Here is a 21,702-nt window from a genome sequence, read left to right as displayed (position 1 = left end):
ATTAAACAACAGTTTCTTAGAATGAAAATAAAACATGAACAATAGAAAGAATTCTGATGAATTATATATCATCAAAATTAGAAGCTTCTATTCATTGAAAGATACTGCTAAGATTTGTCTCCCAAGGGCTCATTGCAGGAGGTTTCATCCTCATGTGGTGATGTCAGAGATGGTGAAACCTTTCAGACATGGAGCTGGTAGGAAATGGTTAAAGTCACTGAGGCCACTGCCCTTGGAATAGATTCATGTAGTTCTGGTGGGACCCCAGTTAGTTCCTGCAAGAGAGATTATTATAAAAAAGTAAGACCAGCGCCTCCCCACTTTGTGGCCTAATAATCATTCCCTCTCACACAGGCTCCCACCATCATGCCATCTGCTATGATAAGATGATACAGACAGAAGGCCTTCACCAGAATCAACACAAAGCTGTTTGAATTTTCACACTCCAAAACTGAACTAAATAAAACTCTTTTGAGCTGGGCATGATGGTTCATGCCTGTAATCTCAGCACTCAGAGGGTGAAGCAGAAGTACATTTGTGAGTTCAAGGTCAGCCTGGGCTACATAGTGAGTTCAAGGTCAGCCTAAACTACACAGCAAGGCCCTATCTCAAAAAATTTAAACAAATAAATAAACAGACAAACCCCTTTTCTTTACACCCACCTCAGGTATTTTGTTACAGCAATGGAAAACAGATTAATACAGATATTATGAAGAAAATAAATGACAAGCCACAGACTGGTAGAAAATATGTGCCACACATATCAGACAAAGGAATTGTACAATACAATTCAATAATGATGGAGAATCTCACAATAAATATGGGTGAGAGACACTTCATCAATGAAGTATATGAGAGACCAAAAGATACACAAAAAGATGTGCAATCTCATTATTTGTGAGTGAAATAAAAATCAACACCACGATGAGGTACCACTACAAACCCAAGGCTAACAACATCAAACACTAGCAAGGATGTGGAGCAAATGAAACTCTCATATGTTGCTAGCGTGAATTCACAACGTTATAACCATTATGAAAAACTCAGGGATATGCAAACAGCCCCTGTTGCTTCCAAAACAAACTCCCTAGTTTATTTAGTGCATCTGTTATAGTCCAAGTGCTTATATTCTTCCAAAACTTATATGTCTAAATCCTAATCCATCAGATGATGATATTAAGAGGTGGGGCCTCTGAGAGGTGGTAGGGTATGATAATTCTAGGATTAGAGTCCTTATAAAGAGGCCTAAGGGAGTTTGTTTGCCCCTGGTGCTTAGGTGCCACTAAGGGAGGACCCACTAAGAAGAGGCCATTTATAAGTCAAGAAACTGACCATAACCATACCCAAATCTGCTGGCACCTTGATCTTGGATTTGCCATCCCCCAGGACTATGAGGAATGACTGTCAGTTGTTTAGAGGACATCCAGCCTGTGGTATTGTTATGAGAGGTTACACTCATAATGGTTATAACCCATTCCTCTCACATGCCCTGACAGCTCTCCTCTCACCCTTTCTCACCCATGAGCCTGTAGAGGCTGAGTTGATTCCCATCACTGCACTTCCAGAATCAACACAAAGCTTTTACTTCACTTTCTACACCCTCTTTTTCACTTTTCAGCCAATCCAAACACTCCATTTCTTACACAGCTCATCAAAAGGTACTTTCTTCCTCGACACCCCTCTGAACTCTTCTGACAATCCTCATCATGTCATATAAGCACCACTGTGTCTGAAACCTGCCCTGGGATGTGCATTTGGGTGTCAAAGTGTAGTCATCACAATTTATTCCCTTATTGTGTCACCATGGCTTTCAGAATAAGGAAACAACAAGCGTCTTGTGAGAAGTCTCACTTTGTATGACCTACAAATCGGTGTGAAATTTCATACCTGTCTTTCAGCAACTGGTGGTGTGATGGGAAATTCATCATTTCTATCAGTATATGCAAAATCATCCTCTTCCTTTGCAAGTGGGGCCAGCCGTATCTGACCAGGCTCCATGTCTGAGGTCTTCCATGCAGCAGCTGGTATATCAGACTCCTCCTGGGACTCTGACCCCCCTTTCATCTCTGTGACCTGGAGAATGATGCCTTTGCTATCTGCTGCTGAGCCTCCCATCATCTCTTTTTGCTTTGGTAACTTTTGCCTCCTGAACCACTTGTGACAGAAATGCTGAAGAGTGTGAATCACAAACCAAAAAGCCTGGCGAAACCGATCCAGTGCTAACTGGACTTTGGTTTTCTTGGCCTCTCCTATGTTTCCGTTTCTCTCCTCGCTGCTGAAGGAATTAAGCAGTAAAGCAATGAAGAGGTTGAGCACCTAAGGATGAAATAGGTAACAGGAGAACGGAAATTACGGCAAAGGACAAGTACAGTGAATGAGTTTCCAGAATAGTTCTTTTTCCAGTACTCAAAATAGAGTCAACTGAGAATTCTATGCGTATTATCTCCTAAGAAAATTTATCCATAAAATAAAACAATTGAGGAAGAAAGATAATAACACAAAAGAAAAGTTGAAATTAAAGAATACAAACAGCCAAATCCAGTTTATGCAAATATAAATAACAAGTATGTGTGGAGCCTAGCGAAGGTAAAAGAGAATGGAGTAGTCATCACATGGCATAGCCAGAAGTGTACATAGCCTGGGGACCCAACAAGGATATGGGTCTGATGTCCAAGGCCACTGTGCAGTCCTCTGCTGTCTGTACAATGTGAGAGACAGTGTATTTTGGGTGGTCTTTGCAGGTCCCATTGCCCTAACTAACCTTAATGAGGTACCAGAGCAGAGGCAAAGGGGTTTGAACCAAATCAGCAGCTCTTACTTTGAAGCATATATCACTTTTTAAGAAAAATTAATTTTATTGGTATAGTTTAGATATACACAATGATCACATTCATCACAGGGAATGTGTACTTGTACATGATATAGCTTGCTTCTTTTTTCCCCAATCCCTTCCACTCTCTTCCCCTTCTTACTTGCTTTGTTTCCTTTTTTCCCCTTGTATTCTCTTTTCTTTTCCCTTCCTTTCTTTCCCGCTCCCTTGTTCCCTTCCATTTGAACATTTGCTTCCTTTTTCGCAATATTTGTTAAGCATATATCACTTTGAATTCAGATTATCCCCGTTATATGTTATATCTAGATGTCCCCACGAGTCTCATGTGCACATAGATGAGGCTTTTGGAAGGTGATAGGTTTGGGGGGCTTTATAAGTGACTTACTGTTAGGAGCCAGGGTCTAGTAGGAAAGGCAGGTCACCAGGGGTGTGACCTGGAAGGATAAATTTTGTCCCCCTCCCTTCCAGATCACTATGACAGGAGCAGCTTTTCCTCCACCATGCCTTTCCATCCTGCTGCCCTGCCTTGGAGCCCACTGACTATCGACTAAAATCTCTACAAACTGTTAGCCAATAAAACCTCTCCTCCTTTAAGTTTCAGGTGTCAGGCATTGTGTCTCAGGAATGGGAAAAGTAACTAAGACAATCCCAGTACCTTCTTTTGTTATTTTAAAGAGAAAAAAATAAAATTTCAAAACAAGATGATAGGAGAGTAACAATAGTACAGTGTGTATTGTTATCTTCCAAGTAGTTACTCAGAACACAAGATATAGGCATGAAAAATCATCCACACAATATTAGCACAAACATTCCTTTTCAATGAACTAAGAGAAACCAGTAGTATAACCATCTTATCATATATATATTATTATATATATATTTTTTTCCTTTTTCCTTCTTGGGCTTTTTCTTGTACTTGCATACCCTCCAATTCACTACCTTGACCTCCTCAAATTCCTTTGCTTCTGGTTTCAGCTCAAAAAGAGACAGCTTCTGAGAAGTGCTGTGTGGATACAAATGGCTCTAGTTACAGCTTCGCTTCACCACGAGAATTCCCACCCCCAGGTCTTTGCTCACATTCTCCTTTATTTGCTTCCTAAGTATCCCCACCCCCCAATCCTTTCTCAATGTTCTCTTCCCACTCACATGGGTGATGTCCTAACCTTCTGAATTTGTATCCCTTACTGTGTATACATCATATATGAGGCACATAGGATAATGATATTTCTTGTGAATACTTAATTATATTTGTCCAACAGCCTTAACTTGGTTCTGAAGAGCTTATACTCAGGGATCTTTGGCCTCATCTGTTTGTTCAGACCTTCACTGATGTACACCTACACAGCTTCTCTGTAAGTACCTACGTCTCTAGCTACCAGGAAGAGACTCAAGTCTGTCACACAATAAGATGAAGTAGCATAACAAGGAACTTGAAAATAGAATAGGGACCCGTCATGACGAGAAGATATACTTGTCCCATCCTTTCACTCTTCCTCAGCAGTGGCTTTGTTTTGAGCTGCTGCTTCTCATCACTGCACATGTCTACAGTTCCTCCAGGAGTCATTTATAAAAGAGTTCAGAGAAAGTAAAGGGTAATTTTTCTCATATATATTTTTAATAACAGGATATCTTTCCTATGTCTTCACCTCTTTAGATGTTACTGAGTCAAGTACTCTTACCTGTGCCAATTGCAGGCAAAGAGAATGTGATTGTCTTAGAATAATCATCTGAAATAGACTAGATATTGGGCATCAGTCAATATAAGCCATATGTGTCAAGGGGTTGTTTCCTGACTATCATACTTTCTTCAAACCAAATTCAAAAGATGATTTTAAAAACTTATTTGATATATATTTAGAATAAAAACCTTCATTAGCAAAGTATTACAAAAGAAGCCAATGCACTTGAGAACATATTTTTTTTCTTTAAAAAAAGTAAGAAACTCACCACAAGTTTTCCTATCACCATGATCAACACGAAGACAATAACACACAGTGGTATATTAACTTCTCGCATACATTCCCACATGTTTTCAATCCATTCCCCACAGAGGATGCGAAATACCACCAGGAAGGAATGGTAGAAATCCCCCATGTGCCAGCGCCGGTGACAGGAGCCAATACTCGCATTACAGGAGGTTGAATTCCTTGTGGAGCAGAATTTATGGCCAAAAAGCTGCATGCCAACTACTGAGAAAATGAAGAGCACGATGGCTAGGACCACAGTTAGGTTTCCAAGGGCTCCAACAGAGTGGCCAATTATCTTAATTAGTGTGTTTAATGTTGGCCAGGACTTGGCTAACTTGAAGACCCTCAGCTGAAAAAAAGACAAAAAACAAACATAAAAGAGAAGCTCATTAAGGACAAACTCCATCTGCTCATCTATAAGACAAATGATATAGTCCTAAACCACAGCACTGAAAACTCTTTTCAAGGTCCAATCTATACTGAGCATAGTCACCAACTGTCTGTCTCAATCTAATACTCACTTGTGCCTACTTTGTAATTTAAACATGAGAATATTTTGTTGTAAATTTTAAAGAGAAAAGTGTTCAGGATGGTGACTGAGAGCAAGTGTTAATTATCTGAGTGTTTTGACATTCTATGTCATATACCAGATGTCAGCAAACTCCGGGCCATGGGCCAAATTAAGCCCATTGCCTGTTTTTGTGTATCAAGAGAATTTTTTTTACATTTTTAAATGAAAAATAATCAAAATAAAAATATTTCATGACACAAGGAAATCATATGAAATTCACACTTGAACATCCATTAATAAAGTTTTATTGGAACATAGCCATGCTCATTCAAATGTTTATAGCTATTTTTGTGCAATAATGGCAAAGTACAATGGTTTTTTTTAGAGACTATATGGCCTGGAGGGCAGAAAATATATGTTATCTGGCCCCTTTACAAAAAAGTTTGTTATCTCCTGCATTATACACTTCACACTACAAATCTCAATTAAACCTTAAAACAATGATGAGAGTAATATGACATTTTGTACCCATGAGAACCAAGGTGAGCAGCTACTCCAGATAGGTACTTTTTCCAAAGAGAAATTTTCTCCATGGAGCCTCACAGAAGATCTAGGAAATAATAATCTTAGAGAAAACACAGCAACTATTTTCATGAGTTATTTACTATATTAACTTTCAATGTAGACTGATAGTTTCACATCAAAGAGCAATCCTGCTAAGGATCAATCATCTGGGGATGGAAATATTGCATACCAGGAAAACTTACACTCAAAGAGAAGGATTACTATTATCTACTCAAAGGTGCACTGCAGCATCCCAGGAAGAAACTGTGGTTCTATTTTCACATATAGGCAGTGCCACAAAATTCCTTGTATCAGAGCATGGCTGTAATAAGCCTAGTGATGAAGCAGACATAACTTCCTCACTGAACATCAATAAAATGTTAGTAGAGCAAACTAATAATACCTGATTTTGAGTAGTGCAGCCTTTTAGTATATCTTAAGTATAAAATATACATTTGTGTAACTGGATCCAGACTCTTATTCTATAGGTTTAGAAATCTTGCCCATTCCAAGAAAAAAAGTAATTTTTTTAATGAGACAAGGACACTGCTACAGTGTTACAGTATCTAAAGTACTCATGGGGGGGGGTTTCAAAGGTGTCTTGATTAGGGTGTATGATGTGGATTAAGAGTGCGATACTGTGATTAAGAATGTGGGTAATGGAAGTCTCACCCTAGGTGTGAGTGGCTCCAATCTATAGGCTTACAGCCTGAATGGACTATAAAGGGAAAGACAGAAGGTTTGCTGTTGCTGCTGCTGCTGTTGCCGCTGCTGCTGCTGTTGCTGCTGCTGTTGTTGCTGCTGCTGTTTGCTGCTCAGTGCCTTTTGCCTGCTTGCCATGAATTATTTCTCCTCTACAATGCCCCTCTGCCATGTGACCTTGCCTTGGAGCCAGATGATTATGGACTGAAATCTCTACAAAGTATAAGCTGAAATAAACCTTTCCTCCTTTAACTTGTGGGTGTCAGGTATTTTGTCCCAGCAATGAAAAAAGTAACTAAGACAGATTTTGGTTCCAGAGAACTGGGGTCATTGTTGTGATACTACCTGACCATGTAGCACAGAAGTATTTGGAAATGGGTAACAGAAAGAGTTTGGGAAGTTCTGGAGATGCTGGATGAAGAAGCAGCTCTAGAATGTTGTAAACTGAACTTGATGAGAGAGTCTCATTAGAGTTCAGAAGATCAAGTGCTGATAGAAATGCAGCCAGTAAAGATAAGGCTCAAGATGTTTCTGCTGGGAAGAAGGACTGCACTGGCAGTTTGACTCCAGACCATGTGTGTTATGCTTTGGCAGAAAATTTGTTTGCATTTTGCTTATGTTCAGAGAAGACTTTGCCTGAGATTGAGATTAAGGGCAGTGGGCTACTTAATCTTGCAGAAGAAATTTCAAGAAAGTCCAATGTTGAGGTGGTAGATGTCTACTGCTGGGGGCTTTTAGCTAGATCTATGAACAAAGAGCCCAGCAGAATGATTTAAAACACTTTGAGTTTGGCCAGAAAGGAAACTCTGGTAGCAAAGAAGGAGCAGAGGAGAATTTAGTTACTGAGAAAGAAAAGGACAACAGAAAAGATGGCCACAAGACATCACAAGAATCAGCAGGACTCCATCCTTTGCACCCTAAAAATTGCAAAGGTGAAAGACTTTCCTTTAAAAGGAGAATCCCAGAGTATCATGTTCCAGAATGGTGGCAGCCTAAAGAATTTGTTCCTTGGGATTGGATTCATAGTGCTCAGCAATCAAGGCACTCAACCTTCATAGCCAAGAGAAAAGGAAGCCTGGCTACCACTCCAGCTGGCAGCAGACCTTGGTATCACCCATGTGATGCTGCTGCAAGCAGAATGCAGGAGTTGGGGTGTCAGGAAGGCTTCCACCTAGGTTTTGGAAGAAGGCTGGGAAACCAGGCAGTGTGCCCCCTGAGAGGGAGGTGTGAAGCTATGAGTGTGACATCAACAGTGAAGTGGAAAACTCAGAAGGTTGGAGAAGCCAGGAACATAAATTGTCTGAGGGAAGCTGCAAGGAGTGAGCAAAGCCAACCCAAGAGAGAAGCTAGTTCCCAGTTCAAGAAAATAATATATTCCCCACCCATCTGGCTAACACTCTATTGCTTTGAGTGTGTATTTATAACTTTCTGCCTAATAAATTCCTTTATGTTTCTTACCAATGCGTCCTGCAAATTCTTTTTCTATAATAGAGGTCAACAAACCTGCAAACTTAAATTCTGTAGGTAGAGTGAGTTTAGGTTCTCTATTTTCTCTTTGGGAATTTCCTCAAACCCTGCCATTTTGTATTTTATTGTATTTTAGAAGCAGAAATCTCCTTTGAGTTATCTGCTGGTATCAAAGCTGGTAGGAATTTCCCTCACAGTAAATTGTCCCCACTTATAAGTAATACAGGTAAGACTCTGGATTTTAAGAAAATCCTTAGCTGTAGGATGGACTGTTCAGGTTCCATGTGAGTTACCTTCAGTTTAGTATGCCTTTTGCCCCCATAATTTTGTCTCTCTATACTTTGCTCAGCTTTCTCACTCTTTAAAAAAAACTATCACTTACTTGGTCTCCTGCCTGAGTAGCTGCCTACTCAGCCTGACCTTTTTTTACTCAAAGCCTCAACTGTGTTTTTCATTTTGTTGATGTGATATATCACATTTATTGAGTTGTGTATACCGAACCATTCTTATATCTCTAGGGTCCCACTTTATCGTGGTGAATAATCTTTTAATGTGCTTCTAGATTTGGCTTTGTTGGGGATTTTTGTTATCAGTGTGTAGTATTTTGTTAAGGAGTTTTGCATCTGTGTTCATCAGAATACTGGCCTGAGGGGCAATTCTTTCAAACTTACTGTACACAACTAGCATTTCCTGATATCAAAATAAGACACGAACACCACAAAAAGGAAAGCTGCAGGCCAGTATCTGGTTATTTTCTTTTACTAATTCATGTTTATTTTATTTGTGAAAAATAACCTATAATTTTGTGCTTCAACCTATAAAAAGTCTTATCGTAAGTACATTAGATATAATTTTTATACTTCTACAGAACACAGTGATATTCTTTTACAATATAAAACCAACACATTTGGGACACTGAGACTGAATAGGAAGGAAGTGCCAAAAGATCTGCAAAAGAAAAAAACTGAAAAAGGGGAAAATGTTAGCATATCAGACAGGAAAAGTCTGTGCTATGAAATGGAAAGACAAAAAAATGGCATCTCTTTATATGTAGAAGAATGAAACTAGACCCATCTCACTTATCATGTGCAAAAATCATCCAAACTGGACTAAAGACATAAACATAGGACCTAAACCTGAAAATACTAGAAGAAAAATATGGGAAGCACACCAGAACATTGAAATGGGCAAGGATTTTTTTTTTAACAAGACTCCCAAAAGCACACACAAAAAAAACCCAAAAATGAACAAATGAAATTACGTCAAAATGAGAACTTCTACATAGCAAAGAAAATAATCAACAGAGTGAAGAGTTTACCTACAGAACAGAAGAAAATATTTGCAAAATACACATTGGACAAGAGAGTACTAATAAAATATATAAAGAACTAAAAAACTGTACAGCAAAAAAGTTACCTGATTTTAAAATGGGAAATAGATGTAAATAGAAATTTCTGAGAAGAAGACATACAAATGGCCAACAGGTGTAGGGAAAAAATTCAACATCACTAATCATCAGAGAAATGCAAATCAAAATTACAAGGTGGTAAAAAACAGTGAGATACCAGCTCACTCCAGTTAAAATGGCTATTATTAAAAAAAAATTTTTTTTAAAGCGAGTGCTGGTGAGTGTGCAGAGAAGAGAGAACTCTTGCAGTATTTGGGAGAATGTAAATTAGTATAGCTTTGGAAAACACTGTGGAGATTCCCAAAATATTAAAAATAGAACTACCATATGATCTAGCAATCTCACTCCTGGATATATATCCAAATGGAAATGAAATCAGTATGTTGAAGGGATCTCTGCAGTCACAGTTACTGTAGCACTATACACAAAAGCCAGTAGATGGAAATATGGAGAAACTGAAATGCCTATTAACTAATAGGTAAAGAAAATGTGATTATAGCTTGCACACACGCACGCACACACACACACACACACACACACACACAGAGGGAGGTACTAGTCATCCATAAAAACATGAAATTCTCCTATTTGTAACATCATGGAAGGAACTTAAAGTCATTATAAGAGAAATAAGCCAGGTACAGGAAGACAAATGTCATATGATCTCACTCATACGTGGAATTTTTAAAAGTTGATCTCATAGAAGTTGGGAGTAAAATGGAGGGCAGTAGGCCAAAGAGAAGAGGGGAGGGTATAATAGAAAGTAGTCAAGAACAGTTTGGTAGTGGATAGTAAGTTCTAGGAGGAATAAGTTATGTTGTTTGATTGCACAGTAGGATGTCCATCGGTAATCATAATCCACCATATATTCCAAACAAGATGAAAGAAGTAATTTTGAGTGATTTCACCATAAAAAGCAGTAAGTGTGTGAAGTGATAGATATACTTGTTCAAATTTGAACATCACATAATGTATCATGTATCAAAATATCACATGGTACCCCATAAATATACACAAGTTTTATGAGTCAGTAAAAAATAAAAATTTTAAAAGAATACATGATAAGAAAGAAAAAACCTTTGGAGCTATTGATATAAGAAGACTATTTTGTATGTGAGAAGAGCATGAGTTTGGGATGAGCCTGGGGTTCAGAGTTTGAATGTTCCCTCTAAAATATGTTTCCCATGTTAAATTTAATTGCTACCACTGTCAAGATGCCCAATTATCAATGATAATATATACACTTAATACAATTCCAATAAAAATATTGTTAGCATTCTTCACAAAACTACCAAAATCTCTTAAAATTTATATGGAACCAGAGAGATTCAGAATAGTCAAAACAATTCTGAGCAAAAGGAGCAAAGCAGAAGGCATTACATTGCTGGGTTTTCAGGTTATACTACAAAGCTACAGTAATAAAAACAGTATGGTACAGGCACAAAAAAGACATATTGACCAAGAGAACAGAATTGAGGATGCAGAAACAACTCCATGCACACTCAGACATTTGATCTTTGACAAAAAGACCAAAAACATGCTAGAGAAATGTAGCATCTTTCACAAATGTTGTAGAGAACACTGGTTATCCACATGCAGAAGAATGAATCTAGACCTGTATCTCTCACCCTATACTAAAATAAAATCAAAATAGATCAAAGACCTAGATATAAAAACAGAAACACTGAATCTTCTAGAAAATAAAATAGGTATATGTGAAGATATAAGCATGGGCAAAGGCTTACTGACAAGAACCCAGCTGCTCAAGAAGTAGCATTAAGAATCGACAAATCATTCAAGCTATGATAGAAGAAATAAAAGACACATAGAAATTAGACAAGAAAATCATAAGTAAAATTTGTATTTTTAAGAACTCTGCAACTTGTAGGACCCAGAGTTACCCAACATGATCCATGGCAGCATCGCTTTGGGTAAATTTAGGCTCCTTCCATACCAGACCCTATAACATTCAAAATACCTCAGGAATACTGAAAGTGCATAAATTGGCTTAAATGAGAAAGTAAAGATCAGGAACCTGATCCTAAGATAAAGGAGCAGGTTGAGAGCTCCAAAAAATGTTTTAATTTATCAAAACAATGAGGAAAAATCCCAGCCCAGTGACACTGTCTTGGTGAGCCAGCAGCAAAATGTAAAAAAAGGCATCAGAACATGGACTTTGGTAAGTCCATTAAAAAGACTTTTTATTTACTTCCCTCAACCCTTTCCCTCTGAAACATAGTTTATCTCTTTTTTTCCTCCTTTGTCTCTGTCCCTGTCTAAGGTTCTGTAGCCTTAGGTTTTCCATTTCCAGCAGTTAGAGACTCCTAAGTCCCTAGAAAATGAGTGTTTGTATATGAAAACACGAAAGACAGGAGCCATTTGCACCCTCTAACGAGAATGAGAAGAGGTGTTGAGAGGCATCCTCTATGATGTGTGGCAGTTTCATCAGGTTCTCTCTCAGGTCAACATACCCTGTTCCTGGGTCAGATGGAACTGAAATGTGCTCACCAGAGAGACACAGTTTGCATGCGGTTGCCTATGGTCCATCATGGTGGGGACATGGTGTAAGGGGTTCATTTGGGAGAAGACTTTCTGGGACTCTCAAAGCCACTGAAGACTTGAGTGGGAGGAAAAGGAGTGCAAATTTTGTTCTACAGTTAAAATGAACTAAGATTTTGTCCAAGATAGTCATTGAGCTCATTCATGACTCTTTCAAATTGGGCAGCTGAGTTGCGCAGTGAAATAAGAAAGAGCCTTACCACTCTGAAGGAACGCAGGAATACCCACTTGTCAGTTATGGCTTCTGTAAGACTCACAACAGCAACGACACTGTCAAAAATGTTCCAGCCATGGCGAAAGTAGTGGTAGGGATCGAGTGCAATGATTTTTAAGCACATTTCTGCTATAAAAATGCCAGTGAAAACCTACAGTGGGACAAACAGAAAAAAATGAGTAAAGGAAACTATCTTTCATGAGAGTAAAAATTTAAGAATATTCCTAGAGAATTATAGAGGCTACAAAGAATGAAAAGCACTTTTGCTGTTGATACAATACACTCTCAGGTCCCTGCACTACAAACAGCCTCTGTTGTAACAGCAGCTCTCTGTGCCTTCCTTTTCTCTGGTCCCTCTACACAGGGCCCAGCCCAATGCTACTGTGTACCAAGCTCCGAGATGTCAGAGCAGAAAATGAGTATCATTTCCCATTCTGTTCAAAGTAAGGCAAAACTGGCTTCTTGGCAGTTAGACGAGTGATAGGAAGAATCAGGAAATTCCTCTGATAATCTCCAAAATGTGAAAGCAGTGGAAGGTGTGTAACAGATCTAGAAATTAAGGATAAATACCGCCCATTAAAAAGAATCCAGGAGGAGTTCGTCTAACCACAGTCTCAAGACATCCTGGTGAGATTTTTTAGCCTGTTAACCTATTAACTAATTGAGGTAAAGCACCCAGTAGCTAATTATTTGGGGTTTTTTTTTCTGATATATGGGAGACCAATTTTCCCTTGAGAAAAATATCTTCCATGGGAACCAAGAATTAAAGTGAACCATCCTTGAAAAGTCTGCTTCCCTAACTTAGTTCTCTCAATTTAACAAGGTCCATATAATTTCCTCCCTTCTTTGGGCTTTGGGCTTGACTTGCTCTTCTTTTTCTAGAAGCTTGAGGTGCAGCATTAGTTTGTTTATTTGTGCTCATTCTGTTTTCCTGATGTGAGAATTCACTGCTATAAATTTCCCTCTGAGGACTGCTTTCATTGTGTCCCACAGGTTCTGGTACAGACCATAGTCACAAGTGAAATCAATCAGGCTCACATATGCAAACATTGTATTATCTCCCTAGTATAGGAAACTGAAAGAGTAAATAAGATCCAAAAGGTACAAGAGATATTGTGAAAGGGAAAGAAACTGCTCAAAAGGAAAGAACAACTGGGATGGGGGAAAGGAGAAAGAAGAAAGGGAAAAATATATATATATATACACACACACACACAATAGCTTAAATAATTGTACTACTAATTTCTATTAGTTCATTGAAAGGAACAGTTAGTGCTTATATTGTTTGATCAATTTTGCATGCCTATATCTGGTAATCTGAGCAACTACTTTGAAGATAACAATATGCAATGTAATTAACCATTGTTAATTTCCTTAGAAAAAGAATTCTAGAATAAGAAAAAGACATTGTAAATAAAAAAATAAAGTGTTGAACCTTCTGAATTGGAAAAAAAGAAACAAGGCCCACCCAATGAAAAACCTATTGAAAGGGCAGAGTCTGGAAGTTCAGCTCCCCCTCAATCGCAACACTCCACACAGCCCCTCCCAGGAAAGTGGGCCTGCCACAACTGCCGGGCCGAACCCACCTCCCAGGAGAACACCTGGCAATGGCAGCCACACTGTTTTCTGACAAATGATGCCATCAGTATCACTGGGGACCATGGCAGTTTTTGCTCTGGGTCTTCAGATAGAGTTAACACTTTCCTGATCATCCCAAACAATTGAATGTTTAAAATTTCTACTTTGTCTGGTCTGCCACTGGATGACTAAAGAGATGCTTTAATGTACTAGAGAGCCAACATAGGACCCACGGAAGACTGCTGAGATGATCAAGGTTAAAAAAAATCCTAAATGTCATCTTCTCCCTCTATTCCACTTACAGAGACCAAAGGCCTAGTTAGGTCAGTTACAAAAGGTTTAGATTTTAAAAGACTTATAATTCAAACTTTGGAATATGCTTTATATTTTACAAAAGTTACCCAATTCCCTGTTCTCAACATGGTTTTAAAATCATCAGTCATTCCATGATGCTCCATAGCCAAAAAGACAGTGTTGATTATAATGCAGATGGTGACAGCCAGCTCAGTAAAGGGGTCAGTCATCACAATTCTCAGGGCCTTCTTAATGCACAGCCACTTGGGGCTACAGTTCCACACAAGGTATTTGGATGCCAAGTTTTCCCCACATGGGAGACAAGGCTGCTGCAGCTTTTCTTGTTCTGGAGAAGGAGAATGAGAAGGAAAAGTTGAAGAATTAGCTCTGAATCAGCCTGGCTGCTCTTTGGTTGAGTATGTTTCTTCCTCCCTTTTCTTTCCCCCAGGTCTCTTGTGATTAATGATCAGTCAGACTGACTTGTGTAACCTGAAGGGTTTTCCTGCCAAGCTCAGTACAGCAGAGACAGTTTCCCACATACAACTAGCAGCTGTTACAGTCAAGTACATCACCTTTGTACTGAGCACTGAGGAATTGGGCTGAACCATTAGAGATACAGATGCAGAAGTCAACACTGTCTGTCGCCAGGTGTGGTGGGGCACGCCTGTAATCCCAGCACTCAGGAGGCTGAGGCAGAGGGTTGTTGGGAGTTTGAGGCCAGCCTGGGCTACAAAGTGAGCTCAAGGCCAGCCTGAACTACACAGCAAGACCCCGTCTCAAAAAACAAACAAACAAACAACAACAGTAAAAAAGCCACTGTCTGTGAACCCATGAGAGAAAGGGACATGGGCACAAGCCACGTCCTCTGAAGACAGACTATGATGATGACCTAACAGAGAAATGGGGCACTGCCAGTGCTTGGGGGAAGGAGAAATAGTCAGGCAAGTGCATATGAAAGCAATGAAAACCTTATTCTACCAGTTCAGGCCATTAGGCAGCCGCACCCCGATTCCTCTAGAACCATTTCAGGGACTTATACAAGCCAAATAAGTTGATACAATAGGCTTAAAAAGGCTAAGGGGCCAATCTGAACTGAACAACGGGGGAGGGGCTTGAACACCAACCCCCTAACTGGGGCCCTATTAGCTGCTACTAATCAGGATCCAGCTTATCTACATGGGTTTTTTATTGCCCATGCCAAATTCCTGACTCTTAACTTCAATAACTTCAACTTCCTTGAAAAGTCTAAAGTCTTCTCTGGCTGACTCTCACTGTCACTCAGACCTCCTGTGTTTGCTGCACCTGCTTATGAGGCTCTGTCTGTGCTCTCGGTCAGAAGTCTTATTCCACATCTAGCCAGTTTGCATCCTTATCCAAGGGTTTTCTCAGAGTGGCACTCAGCTCAGGGAGGGTCCACTTCCTCTAGGTCACTTTGCTTACATACGCTGAAGAGGCACAGGAAGTCACTCTTAAGGACAGGAGAGTGAAGTGATTCCTAAGAGGCTCCCTTTGTGGAGGGCTTCTGGAGCACTAAGGCAAGGAATGGAAGAACATTACTACATGTTACACTGTCCCTTAGACTGGGAGGGGAACTTACCCTGCATGGTGATGGTGATGATGCTGACAGCACTCAGTGCCCTCTGCCTTTGGAAGGGGTCTCCATGATCATCAAAGATGTCTATTGGAAGATTCTGAGACAATTGCTTGGTTTGCTCTAGAAAAGGTGGCTGTAAGAGAAGGGATGGTGGACTTTCTAAACTACTTTGTCTCAGTGCTATGCAATAATGGTGCTCAATATTTTATGTAGGTCAACTCAGTTTACCTTCATAGCATGCCATACATTCAGTTTTCTTACTCCATGTTTAGTAGATCAGGGAAGTGTGGTTTGGCCATTTCTTATAGACACACATTTCTAGAGTCCTATCTAGAAAAATTTTGCTTTTCCTGTGCTTTACTCATTGTCAACAGAGAGCAAACAAAATTTTACAAAAGCTAGTGAGCAATGGCTGTTGGTATAAAACCCATGGAAATCTAATTTTGAAACAATGTTTGCAAAGGCCAGACATGCAGGGTGAATTAATGAAGCTGGATTCTATGTAGGAAAGTATGTTGAAGAGCTACCTGTACAGATTTCAAAATAATATCTAAAAAGAACAGTCAAACTACATATTACAAAATCTGTATACTAAATCTCAAGCACTCTCTCAGACTATACCTTCAAAGGCTTGCAGACACCTACTGTTTCTACAATTTTAAAATCGCTGGGAATTAAAGGATATAAACCTTTAATCCAGGAAACTCAGTATCCAGCATGGCTATTTTCCCAAGGTTCTGACCTTAGAACTGACGCATCCAAAACTGAACATGCCATCTTTCCCACCCCTAAGATATATCCCTTTCTTGTCTCAGTAAATTACCCTCTATTGAGTCATCTACCTATGCCATAAGCTGGGCTCCTGGTTTGCCCTCTACTCAACTGCCAGATTTTATCTTGTGTAGATCATGTGATCTATTCATCTCTCTTCATCTTCATTGCTCTAACTTCAGTATAAGCTACTGTCACCTCTTACTTGGGTGACTGTGGCAACCTCTTCATTGGTTGCCTCTATCCTTTCCTCCTACAATCTCTGCTTTACAATACATCCAGGATTTCAAAATGCATATGGAGTCACCTCATTCTCTTGCTTAAAACCTTTCATGCTTCTTAACTTTGCCATCACCCTCTAGGTAAAGGCTGAACTCCTCTGTTCATTTTGCAAGGTCTTTTGTGGTGCTCTATAGCTTACCACCACAGCCTTTTGATGCTGTCCTCTAACCTCATCACACACACACACACACACAAGCACGCACGCACACACACACACACACTCACATACACACATGCACATGCAAGTTTTCTAATGTGTCTTGTTCTGCTTGCCTTTGCTTCTAGGCCTTTGTATGCACTCCTCTCTGCCCTGGTAATGCTCCACTCTGCTTTTGCCTATTAAATTTGCCCATCCAGCTGAGACACTGTTTTTTCTCCTGGGAACTCTTTTCTGACTTACAACTCTTACTCCAGCTACCCACCAAGGTTGGGTTGGTTGTCTGAAACAGACCTTGTTAGTTGTTCCATCTATATGTTGTTGGCCTTTAAGTGAGAACTTTCTCTGGTGACCCAAATCCCCTCTGCCCTATTGCACAGCAAGTCAGTAATGTAGGAAAATTATGGTTCCCAACTCTCTGGCAATCTGTAACCAATGACTGATCAAAGTTAGTACATAAGGCCAGGCCTGGAGGCACATGCTTGTAAGCCCAGCACTCAGAAGGCTGAGACAAGAAGGATCTCTGTGAGTTTGAGGCTAGCCTGGATTACATGGTGAGGCTTTGTCTGAAAAAAACAAAAAACAAATGAAATTGGAGTACATTTACTCTAAAATCTGCACTCCAGGGGATTAAACCTCAACTACTGTCACTGGTAACTAGCTTGATAATGAAACTTCATTGGTCCCTTCCCTCTCATGTGTCACCTCTGCCCTCTCAGCACTTCCTGAGATGACTTCCCAAATGGTCTACTTTGCCCTAATGTGTTTGGGTTTTTGTTAGAGGTAACTGACACTGATCTACTGCTTCTCCTCTGGTCTCCCACAGTGATCATCACACTGATTCATAACTGCCTCCTTATTTGTGGGTCTTCATCATTAGTTGTAAACTTGTGGAGTAGGAACCATGTTTCTCCAGCCCTGGAGTACACTGTATTCCAGTGCCAAGCAGACAGTAAACACTGCGCACCATTTAAATAGACATTCATGAAAATGGATAATGAATAGACACATCGATAGATGAATGTGTGCTCAATGGGTGAATGGAAAAATTAGTAAATAAATCCTCTCAGCTAGATTGTCAATGGACTTGTCCCCCCAGGTGGCATTATGGTACCATTAATCCCTTAGGTAATACTTACATTTTTTGAGCAATCTTCATCAGAATCTGATCCTGGAGTTTGTTCTTTCTTAGATTCTCTTACAAAGAAAGATTTTCTTTTATTTTTACCAAAGAGCTTTCTCTTCTTTGGGGAAAAAGATGATGCTTGTAGGGAATTAAGTGAACTTCTGTCAATTCCCATGGCAACCAGAGCCTTAGAAAGTGAACAAAAGCAATTAACGAACAGGTTATAACTTTCCATAGAACACCACAGCTGATTTAAACCTTAGTGAGCACACCCCCCTCTCTCATGGCAGCATCATACCACTTAATTTGCTTATCACCTAATTAGAACAAGCTAGCTCTGTCATGATTCCTCTAGGGAAACAGGTCCTGCTTTTTCAGAGAGATTGCCACTGTCAAAGGTAGGGTTCAGTCATACCCCTGTATCACTAATGCTTAGCCCTATGCCTAGTATGGGCTTGAAACTCAATAAATATGATAAGACATTTCAAGAAGGGAGAAATAATGTACCTGTTGTTCTAGGGCCCTCTCCCATCCCTAAGCAAAGGCTCCGAAGAAAACCATCCCCAGATTTCCATGAAAAAACGTGGAGCAGAGCCTGGATTTACATATATGTAAATTGAATCCTCTAATTGGTAATTTGAGACATTTTTAGAAGATGCAGGATTCAGGAAGGCAAAGAACATCAAGACCGATGTTCCCTGGTCAAGAGTGGACAACTCTGAGAGAGATAGCAATACAGTCAGTCTGAAAACAGCTTAAATTTTCCAAAAGCACAAGTAGAGAAAGTGCTGAGACCGGGTCCCAGGAAGCAGCTTTTAGCATCAGGTCACACAGTCTCCAGAACCTGTCTGACACCCTATGCGGAACCCACTTCCTAACTCCACACATCCCTACCTCCTTCTCTTCATTTATCAGCTTCTGGGCTTCCTGAAACATCTTTTCCTTGGCCTCTGTCTCTGCAGCTACGTTCCTGTTCTGCTCCTCATAAGCCATGGTGACGACCGCCAGGGTTAAGTTAATCAGGTAGAAGGAGCCCAAGAAGATGACCACCACAAAAAAGAAGACTGAGTAGGGTCCAGCGGTATGCAAGGTCTGCGAAGGACAGAGCACATTCTTGCATCTGAGACCTTTTCCACAGGGCAGTGACTATCACCTCAAGCGAGATGATACCATGACTGACAATTGGCCTTTGCCCAGCACTGCAACAGCTTAGCTGCTGGGCAGCTCCCCAGTCCCCAAGAGCTCCTGATGTCCTGTCTTGCAGTGGGCAGAAGCCATCTGTAAGTGCATGTGCGAGTCTTGACTTTCTCAAACTGTTTGTAATTTTAAAATAAGAAAGGCAAGAGTGGTAGAACTTCAGAGGGGTAATATTTGTAGAAATATTTTCTTATAGTCTTTTACCAAATATCACATCTATAATTTTCTTCAAATTTCTAACAGTATTTCTAAAGCAGAACTTAATAGTACAGCTGTTAAAAACAAGGAATTGATAACAAAAGCCAGAGGTAGGTGGTAGGTTCTCAATAAATGAGGGGAAGGAGAGCAAGGAGGAGAAAGAAAAGGACTATAAGTAGATGACCTGTTGATAAAGCTTCTCCCAGGAGTCTTGAGTCATAAGCCGGAACATGGCAAGAAAAGACCAGCCAAAGTTATCAAAATTTGTAAAATTATGGTCAGGATTAACACCAGTGGTGCTGCAAGTAGAATTCTGGGGACAGCTAGATGTTGGAAACAAAAGAACAAAGAAATAATTACATTACCCACAGCCCAGCTTTCTTTTTCATACCCCACGCCCACCTTGCCCATGACAGTATTATCAGAGGCCTTGGGCTCTGCCCAAAAGCCCTCGCGAAAGGCAGTGTTCAAAGCGGCCCTTCAGCCAAGAGGCTGCCGAGCCTTCCAGACTTCTCAATGTGTACACTAGTTGACTCTTTCTTCTAATGAAATAAATTCCTATAAACAAGTATTTCATTGAAAAATTAAACAGTGAAAAACAGTAAATAAATGCACACAATGAATATTCAGTCTCCATCTCTCCCCAGCCCCTCACTTTCTTGAAACAATAGTGAACAGCTCTTTCTGTAACCTTCTAGTTTTCTATGGAAAACACAGTAACAGACACACACACACACACACAAATTTATACACAGTACACTCCAAAGTTTTCATACTGTACCTATACTCTGAGAGCTATGACATAGAGAAACAAATACACTATACAGACCAGCTGGTAAACCAGGCTCTTTCTTCTTGGTGTTCAGGAAAGGGAGAAAACCCAACTTGGATTTTGCATGTAGTAACATCATGGTGAGAAGTCAAAGCTGTATGTGGCAGCTGCGGGCCCTCATGAAGGTGAACACATGGTGAGTGTAGTGAGTCCTCTCAAGGATTGTTCTAGGGAGCTCAACAAGCCTTAGATTGGATCAAAGACTCTTGCATCTTGTAAGCTCAGTAGTTGGAGAGAATCCTTCTTTGGTTCTCCAGATGGGTCACATCCCCTGTCGAAACTCTCAGCACCTGCACATCTCCCAGACAACACGCCCCACACCTTATAAAATGTACTCTAAGTCTATCTTCCCCAGGAGATGCCAATTTCAAGGGTGTGGAGCTGTCTTGTTTATAATTGCTTTCCTTGGCCTTAACTCAAGAGCCTGGCACACTGTCGGCCCTTGATATCTATTAATACAGGGGAGTGAAGGTAATCAATTTCATTAGATTGCCTTGCATACTATGTTAAGTTGAAATATGCTCAATGAACCTTCATTGAATTGAGTTTCTCACCACAGGGAGCACTGATATCTTGGAAGAAGGAAAGGTAAGCCCATAGGTCCAGAGGGCTACCAGCTGTTGGGCATGAGTATATATGAATCTACATAGAGCTCTGTTTGAAATTAGAGGCCGTGGTGGTTACTGGATCAACAAGCATAAAAGATTGCTCGGAGAACTTTACCAGGTAATGTCACTGAACAGAAGATTAGAGATTGTGGGGCTCTTAGTCATGAAATCACCTATCAACTTTGAAAGTTAAATGTCCATTCTATAAAATGAACTAAGTTTTCACTAGACTTGTTATCAATTACCAATTCAACATGAGTAGAATGGAAAGCTGCTCACTTGGAAATAATTTTTATTGAATAATGTAAATCTAAATTTGTTTAAGCCAGGAGCAGTAGCCTATGCCTATAACTATAATACCAGCTATTCGGAAGGCTGAAGCAGGACAATCATGAGTTCAAAGCTAGCCTGGGCAATTTAGCAAGACCCTGTCTAAACAAACAAACAACTTGCAGAGACATAGAAATAATCAGTACTATTTGAGAACTCTCATCTCTTGCTCTACCAGGCATTACATGAAGACCATTTTCCACATCAGGGCAACAGGGCTAGATTGAAGTGTGAGGCTGGGAGAAAAACAAAGAGTATTAGCCTCTTACCTGTTGATACCCCAAGTGCGACACATTATGGGTTCTTTGGAGTTATTTTCTGTTACAAAGCAAGATTCTGAGAGAAGAAAGAGCAATAAATTCAGATTTTTTTAAAACTTAAAGGAAAAGGATAGCAAATATGCTGGATTTATTCTTGAAAACAAATGGGTTCTGGATCCCCTGCCAGTCATGTCCAACCTGTAGCCTGCCTTATTTTTGGCCTTTGTCTCTTTTAATGTTGTAATACAAATAT

At 40.0% G+C, this 21,702-nt stretch overlaps 1 protein-coding gene across 2 annotated transcripts in view; it reads right to left on the bottom strand.

Annotated features, from left to right (window-relative positions):
* Scn11a (sodium channel, voltage gated, type XI alpha subunit) overlaps window positions 1–21,702 on the bottom strand; it is a 191,791-nt gene that overhangs the window by 53,581 nt on the left and 116,508 nt on the right. For both annotated transcript variants that reach the window (XM_013515079.1, XM_013515078.1), the window contains 9 exons: window positions 21,459–21,525; window positions 19,604–19,742; window positions 18,919–19,116; window positions 18,038–18,211; window positions 15,692–15,821; window positions 14,202–14,440; window positions 12,209–12,373; window positions 4,778–5,146; window positions 1,888–2,316 (listed from right to left, as the gene is read on the bottom strand). In XM_013515079.1, coding sequence (XP_013370533.1) covers window positions 1,888–2,316; window positions 4,778–5,146; window positions 12,209–12,373; window positions 14,202–14,440; window positions 15,692–15,821; window positions 18,038–18,211; window positions 18,919–19,116; window positions 19,604–19,742; window positions 21,459–21,525 — 1,910 coding nt within the window. The remainder of the gene's footprint in view (window positions 1–1,887; window positions 2,317–4,777; window positions 5,147–12,208; window positions 12,374–14,201; window positions 14,441–15,691; window positions 15,822–18,037; window positions 18,212–18,918; window positions 19,117–19,603; window positions 19,743–21,458; window positions 21,526–21,702) is intronic.

The sequence above is a fragment of the Chinchilla lanigera genome, unplaced genomic scaffold (genome assembly GCF_000276665.1).
Source record: "Chinchilla lanigera isolate Chin_1 unplaced genomic scaffold, ChiLan1.0 scaffold00026, whole genome shotgun sequence".
In the NCBI taxonomy this organism is placed as follows: domain Eukaryota; kingdom Metazoa; phylum Chordata; class Mammalia; order Rodentia; family Chinchillidae; genus Chinchilla; species Chinchilla lanigera.
Note: the sequence above shows the minus strand (reverse complement) of the source record. Positions and strands in the feature narration are given on the sequence as shown.